Source organism: Danio rerio, chromosome 11, assembly GCF_049306965.1.
Source record: "Danio rerio strain Tuebingen ecotype United States chromosome 11, GRCz12tu, whole genome shotgun sequence".
Classification (NCBI taxonomy): domain Eukaryota; kingdom Metazoa; phylum Chordata; class Actinopteri; order Cypriniformes; family Danionidae; genus Danio; species Danio rerio.
Genome location: NC_133186.1, coordinates 44,049,728 through 44,057,500, shown reverse-complemented (window position 1 = coordinate 44,057,500; position 7,773 = coordinate 44,049,728). Strand labels below are relative to the sequence as shown.

Here is a 7,773-nt window from a genome sequence, read left to right as displayed (position 1 = left end):
ATTCAAATTTTCATTTATTCATTCATTCATTCAATTGTTTGTTCATTTGTTTATGTAGTTCAATCATTCACTCATCAATCAATCAATCAACTATCAATCATTCATGCAATTCTGGGCGGGACCGAGAGCTGCGCGACCCTGATGGAGTGATTGTTTACAAGTGTGGAGTCCCGTGAAGGAGCTCCGGATGGAAAGTTTTGTTTTGTGTTTGCCTCATAGTTAAAGTTGTTGCACGTCCGCCGGTTCCTGCCTCAAAATCAGCGAGTTTGAGTCACTTGTACATTCAGGAAGCGTTCAGAAAAAACAAAACAGCAGAGAAGAAGCTCGACACAGAGGAACATTAACACCTCACTGCCAACTAGCGTTTCGGAAGTGTTAATGCAGACCAACAGAGACAGCGCGCAGAATTATTAATGCACAGCTACGCGAGTTGCATGCGCGGTGGGTTACACCGATCACTTGATGCAGAAGTATAAACCAGGCTTAAGACCTAGTTGAACGCTATAGCGGTTTATGAGGACTGATGTCCTTGTAATTCAAAACATTTCAAAATCATACCTAATGGGGTCTTTTAAATTTTACCACAGGCGCTGGAGGGGTGCTGTGTAGGACTATATAATACTACATGTTTTAAAACTACATTACACCTATAGAGAGTCCCTGTAAACCACAAAAACCAACATGTGTGCATGTGTGTGTGTTGTCAGAATGTCCAGCGGGGAGGTTCGGCTCAGACTGTCAGGACAGATGTGAATGTGTGAATGGAGCTCAGTGTGATGGTCAGACGGGTCGCTGTGTTTGTCCGCCGGGCTGGACAGGAGAGCGCTGTGAGAATGGTGAGCTCATCTACACACAAAACACACTCTGGAAAACACACTCTGAGTAAAGACAGCCCTTCAGCCTCAACTTAATAGTACAATAGAACAGTGTTTGACAGCAAAGTTTGATTTAGTTTTAGTCTTAGTCTTTTAACTAAAATTCCCTTTTAATTTCAGTCATGTTTTAGTTTTCTGAATCATTTTAGTTGTAGTCGACTAAATTTCAAAAGATTTTAGTCGACTAAATCTACTCTAGGCAGTGGCGCAGTGGGTAGCACATTCGCCTCACAGCAAGAAGGTCGCTGGGTCGCTGGTTCGATCCTCGGCTCAGTTGGTGTTTCTGTGTGGAGTTTGCATGTTCTCCCTCGTTGCATGGGTTTCCTCCAGGTGCTCCGGTTTCCCCCACAGTCCAAAGACATGTGGTACAGGTGAATTGGGTAGGTTAAATTGTCCGTAGTGTATGAGTGAATGAATCCAGTGGGTTGCGGCTGGAAGGGCATCCGCTGCGTAAAAACTTGCTGGATAAGTTGGCGGTTCATTACGCTGTGGCGACCCCGGATTAATAAAGGGACTGAGCCAATAAAAAAATGAATAAATGAAATCTACTCTAGCTGTAGTTGACTAAAATATATTTGATTTAATTTAAGTGTAATTTATTTAAATATTGCATACATTTAATTATATAAAATCATCACATAATCACTTTATCATCACTTCATTTTTATTTAGTTTTCCTCGGTAGAAACTTGTTCATCACAATACTTATGACGAAAATTTTTCATCAGCAAAATTAACACTGCAATAGAAGGAACTGTAGTCAACACTGGACAGAAAGTCACACACAGATGCTGCAGCTCTAGTGGTTAGATTTAAATGTATTTTTATTTTAATGAGGGTATCAGGCTGCATTTACACTGCAGATCTTGATGGTCAATTCCGATTTTGTGACTGTATACCATTTTTTTCATGACCTGCTTACATCATCTTTTAAAAGTGACTCGTATTCGATCAGCCGCATTTACACTGCACACAGCAAAGGTGCAATAACCAGGAAAGCTAACAGCTGATAATTAAATAGTGTTCTTTTCTCTATTCCTGTATGTAATCCGTTTGCAGCTTTTGACAAGCTGTTTTACTATCGTTTATGACAGAAAGGTTTTCATTTGTCCATCTTCTTTTGATATTTAGGCTTTTTTAAACCTTTAGGCATCTTAATGTAATGTCCATGGCGTGATTTATCCATGTGATGTAGCTGTGCACTAATTTAGTTTATATTGTTTACGTGGCGGACATTGCGCTCTCGCTTTTGTTAACGTGCTTAAATACCTGTGCTATATGACAATATGAAAGCTGTTTAAATCCTGGTGTATGAGATTTAAGGTTTGGGACTCTCCTGAAGTCTGTTCTGAAATGAAAGTGTCAGACTTGACGTCGTTCGCTATGGTTTTTAATGACGCACGGCTCGCATTGACAGGTGAAAATCCCATCTACCTGCTTACACTGCAGACACGAGAACACAGATCTGATTCACATCAGATAAATATTCACATACGAACAAGGCCTGAATCTGATTTGAGTTAATCGGAATCCATGTGATTTGTTCCTTACACGTACATGGGCCATATCCGATCTGTGCCACATGAGAGAAAACAATTATAATTGAATCACTTGAACAGCGCAGTGTAAATGAGGCCTAAGAGTATAAACTTGAACCGGTTTAAAGGGACAGTTCACCCAAATCTGAAAACTCTTTTTACTCTTTCCCTTGTTTAAAACCTGTTTGAGTTTCTTTCTTCTGTTAAAGACAAGTTTGTTTACATGTTTACAAGTTCTTTTTGCACTATACTGTTTTTTATCTGCACAACTCTGGTTTACTTTGCACTCATTGCTATATGCCCTTAATGTCACTGTATTGTTTACAATTTTTATTACATATGTATATTTTTTAGACCACATTTATGTGCAATGTATATACTGTAAATTTTCTTTTTTTCTTAAACTCTACTATTTTTTTTATATATATTTTATATTAATGTTAAGCACCTTGGGTCTGAGAGTAACGCAATTTCGATTCTCTGTATGTCTTGTACATGTGGCTGAATTGACAATAAAGCTGACTTTGACTTTGACAAAAGAAGTTATTTTGATGATGGCTGGAAACATGTAATCATTTCCATAGTATTTCTTTATCCTTTTATGGAAGTCAATGTTTACCGGTTTCCATTTAAATATCTTCTTTTTTGTTGAAAAGAAGAAAGAAACTCATAAAGGCTTATAACCACTTGTGGACGAGTAAACAGTGTGTACATTTTCATTGTTGGGTGAACTATCCCTTTAAAGCAGGGGTGTCCAAACTCTGTCCTGGAGGGCCGGTGCCCTGCAGATTTTGGCTCCAGCTTGCCTCAACACACCTGCAGGGATGTTTCTGGCAAGCCTAGTAAGAGCTTGATTAGGTATCCCAGGTGTGTCTGATTGGGGCTGGAACTAAACGTTGCAGGACACCGGCCCTCCAGGACCGAGTTTGAACAGCCCTGCTTTAAAGTGTTCACTACATTCAGACCGAGATAATGATTGAATTTGTAGCGATTGCAAAACTCAGAAATAGCTTAATTTTTTACTGTAATATGTAGGGATGTAACGGTATTGTAAATACCGTCATACCGCAATATTAATTTTTTTCGATATTACCGTAGTCGCATGACTCGGTAAAATTATAGGTCTTCTGAGAAAATTTGCTCAGGCGAATGAAGCGAACGGGAGGTACCGGAAACTACAATTCCCATCAGCCCAGGCTTGGCCATAATCCCTTGCGGTCTGTTGTCGCTACAGATCCAGTAATGCGGAAATGGAGTGTGCTGCTAGAAGCGGGGATGAAAAAGAGCTGGGTGTTGTCGCCGCGCGCGTACTGAATAGTGGTGTTGTCGCGCGAGTTCTTATCAGCTGTGTTGTCGCGCGCGTACTGAATAGTGGTGTTGTCGCGCGAGTTCTTATCAGCTGTGTTGTCGCGCGCGTACTGAATAGTGGTGTTGTCGCGCGAGTTCTTATCAGCTGTGTTGTCGCGCGCGTACTGAATAGTGGTGTTGTCGCGCGAGTTCTTATCAGCTGTGTTGTCGCGCGCGCGTACTGAATAGTGGTGTTGTCGCGCGAGTTCTTATCAGCTGTGTTGTCGCGCGCGTACTGAATAGTGGTGTTGTCGCGCGAGTTCTTATCAGCTGTGTTGTCGCGCGCGTACTGAATAGTGGTGTTGTCGCGCAAGTTCTTATCAGCTGTGTTGTCGCGCGCGTACTGAATAGTGGTGTTGTCGCGCGAGTTCTTATCAGCTGTGTTGTCGCGGGCGTACTGAATAGTGGTTTTGTCGCGCGAGTTCTTATCAGCTGTGTTGTCGCGTGCGTACTGAATAGTGGTGTTGTCGCGCGAGTTCTTATCAGCTGTGTTGTCGCGCGCGTACTGAATAGTGGTGTTGTCGCGCGAGTTCTTATCAGCTGTGTTGTCGCGGGCGTACTGAATAGTGGTGTTGTCGCGCGAGTTCTTATCAGCTGTGTTGTCGCGTGCGTACTGAATAGTGGTGTTGTCGCGCGAGTTCTTATCAGCTGTGTTGTCGCGCGCGTACTGAATAGTGGTGTTGTCGCGCGAGTTCTTATCAGCTGTGTTGTCGCGGGCGTACTGAATAGCGGTGTTGTCGCGCGAGTTCTTATCAGCTGTGTTGTCGCGCGCGTACTGAATAGTGGTGTTGTCGCGCGAGTTCTTATCAGCTGTGTTGTCGCGCGCGTACTGAATAGTGGTGTTGTCGCGCGAGTTCTTATCAGCTGTGTTGTCGCGGGCGTACTGAATAGCGGTGTTGTCGCGCGAGTTCTTATCAGCTGTGTTGTCGCGCGTGTACTGAATAGTGGTGTTGTCGCGCGAGTTCTTATCAGCTGTGTTGTCGCGCGCGTACTGAATAGTGGTGTTGTCGCGCGAGTTCTTATCAGCTGTGTTGTCGCGGGCGTACTGAATAGCGGTGTTGTCGCGCGAGTTCTTATCAGCTGTGTTGTCGCGCGTGTACTGTAAAGCGGGGACGGAGGGTATGTCGCGTCGCGGGGGCACTTTTGATCATTTTGGAAGGGAACTTTCTATCCAAGACTAAAAAGGGCATGTGCACTGCACAGGTTGAGCCCTGTGTGTGCACGTGCCTGCAAGTTGGGGAATAGGACTAATAATCAGTCATGGGGACTGCAGAAACACAGCACACTGTTCAGATTGATGCAGACATGAGACCTCTATCTCACTCATGGTTTGTCCTCTCAAGTGGGGGAAAGACAATGCACAGCGTTACCCACTGCTGTCAACCTGGGCCAAGTCATATCTCTCTTGTCCCAGAAACCTCAGTCCCAAATGAGAGGGTTTTTGTCTGTTGCAGGGGACATTGTAAATGCCCAGAGATACCAGCTTTTACCAGATTATAGTTATAAGATAATTTTCCTTTAAACCCATCTCTATCTAAGTGAGTGAGTGATTAAATGTTGAATGTGATGAGTTTTCAACAATACTAAATTGAAACTTTATTTTTTTACATGGTTTAATATTTTTTTGTTATTAAAATTGAAGTTCCTGTTTCAAAGCTTACAGATAGATGGCTAATTTGTATGTCATTGACACTTTTGGCACTTTTTTTGGATTATTTTCATAAGTTTTGTTTTTTCCTGTAAATGATTCAATAAATACCGTACCATGACATTCATACCGAGGTATTACCGTACCGTGAAATTCTGATACCGTTACATCCCTAGTAATATGCCAATAGGTGTGTGTGTGTGTGTGTGTGTGTGTGTGTGTGTGTGTGTGTGTATGTATGTGTGTGTAAGGAAGAATGAGGGAATAATGATCATAATCAACCCATAGGATCAGCAGTAGTCATTAGTGATCGTGTGTGTGTGTGTGTTCAGAGTGTGAACGGGGCTGGTTTGGCGTGGGTTGTGAGGACCGCTGTCAGTGTGATCACGGTGCTGTCTGCCATCACGTGAGCGGTCAGTGTCTCTGCCCTGCTGGATGGAGAGGAAGACGCTGTGAGAAAGGTCAGCTCATTAAAAAAAATCAAATATATATAATAAATGACTTTATAAATATTATTACTAGAATATATTTCACCCATAATGAATAGTTAAATGTCATTAAATAATACATAATTTAAATTTCTTTAAATATTTATTTATTAATTATACATGTATTATGTTTGAAATGACATTAATTATATACGAGCAATTATTAAATATTTAATATATGTGAAACTGTACCTTTATTTGAAGTGTGTGTAACATATGTTGTGTCTCTGCATGTTGTGTGTGTGTGCATGTGTCGTGTGTCTCTGTGTGTGTCTGTCTGGGTGTGTAATGTGTGTGTGTGTGTGTTTCTCTCTCTCTGTTGTCTCTTTCTTTCTCTCTGTCTCTCTCTCTTTCTCTGTGTGTGTGTGTGTGTGTGTGTTGTAGCATGTCTGCCGGGCTCATTTGGTCAGGATTGTGTCCAGCGCTGCTCTTGTCCGTCCGGCTCCTCGTGTCATCATGTGACCGGTCACTGTGGTTGTGCTCCAGGATTCACCGGCGACGGCTGTGAACACAGTATGTGTCCATCCAAAGATCACAATTAGATTAACGCACAAAACTGGAATACCATAGAAAACATTTGCGAATAAAGCCGTGTTTCCATCCAAACAAAGAGATTAAAATCATCACTTCCTGATAAACGGCCACCAAATATTTAAAGAAAAATGATTTATGAGATATTTTTTTCCAATCCTAAAATTATTAATGACAATAAATTATTAATCTTTATATAGTTTTATGATTTATATAAGTTGATGCTTATTTTTAATGTGTTTATATCACGTGTGCAGAGTTACTGAAGTTTGTCCTGCGCGCTTGCGGTTTTTTTAGTTACTTCTTTGGTTTGGTGCGTTAATCTGATCGTTACTATTATTCAAAAGAAGGTAATGATTCGCACTCAATTGCTTCGTACTGTTTTTATTTGTACTTTTTCTTACATTTTACGGGTGATAACAGACAAACAGACGTTTCGGCACAAAGCCTTCCTCAGTGTGTGACACATTCTCCAACTCCACCCTTTTATTCCATAGTCAATCACAATGTGCAATTAGTTAAACCGTCACTCTCATTTCATTATCCATTAATCACACAATAACTTATAATCTTCACAGCAATGACAATAAACATTCTTCCCATTTCCGACCTCACTCCACAGAGATAAAGTGCATCAACCACCATCACTAATCAGGTGTACATCAATACAATAAAATTCTAACAGTTGACATTAAAAAAGTTTTCTACATTTAACAATTACCCAAAGATTAAAAATAACAAGTCTTACCTTCATCTCTACTCTTACAACCAATTATACAGGAGACATTTAGCTGCATATTCAAAAACGATTTGCAAGACATACGAAAAAAACTTACATTCAAAAACCATTACTACATAGGAAAACATCTTATCAATTATCATTCTTTTTTTTTTTAACAATTTACACTACAATATATCATGATTAATTACTCAAAAAATACCTTTTCCTTCCAAAACATAATCTCGCAAGAAAACAGCACATCAAACATCAAGTTTCAGACCTCTCCTTTTCGTTACAATATCAAGATCAATTACTTGCAAAATACATTTACTTTCAGTAACATTACATAACAAAACAGCACATCAAATATCATCAAGTTTATCAATATTTTCTTTTTCATTACTGTACATCAACCTCTCGAAAAAATACTTTTATCCAAAAAAAACAAACAAAAAAAACAGACAGCAAATCAATTATCACAGTGTTAACCAATAGTTTCGGTTTCACTTCAATAAATCATGATTAACCACATGAAAAATACCCTTACCTCCTAAAATATTATTTCACAAGAAACATATCAATTAACATTATTCTCCCATTATTATCTTTAAATAATAATTCCGAA

The 7,773-nt window shown here is 40.2% G+C and overlaps 2 protein-coding genes across 10 annotated transcripts in view; both read left to right on the top strand.

Moving 5' to 3' along the window:
• flnba (filamin B a) overlaps positions 1–7,773 on the top strand; it is a 750,037-nt gene that overhangs the window by 565,513 nt on the left and 176,751 nt on the right. The window lies entirely within an intron of this gene.
• Positions 1–7,773, top strand: part of megf6b (multiple EGF-like-domains 6b) — a 119,808-nt gene that overhangs the window by 95,946 nt on the left and 16,089 nt on the right. For 4 of the 9 annotated variants that reach the window (XM_021479907.3, XM_068224440.2, XM_009306294.5 and 1 more), the window contains 3 exons: positions 708–836; positions 5,741–5,869; positions 6,281–6,409. In XM_021479907.3, coding sequence (XP_021335582.1) covers positions 708–836; positions 5,741–5,869; positions 6,281–6,409 — 387 coding nt within the window. The remainder of the gene's footprint in view (positions 1–707; positions 837–5,740; positions 5,870–6,280; positions 6,410–7,773) is intronic. The other 5 variants (XM_073917117.1, XM_021479906.3, XM_073917118.1 and 2 more) reach the window with 3 other exon arrangements.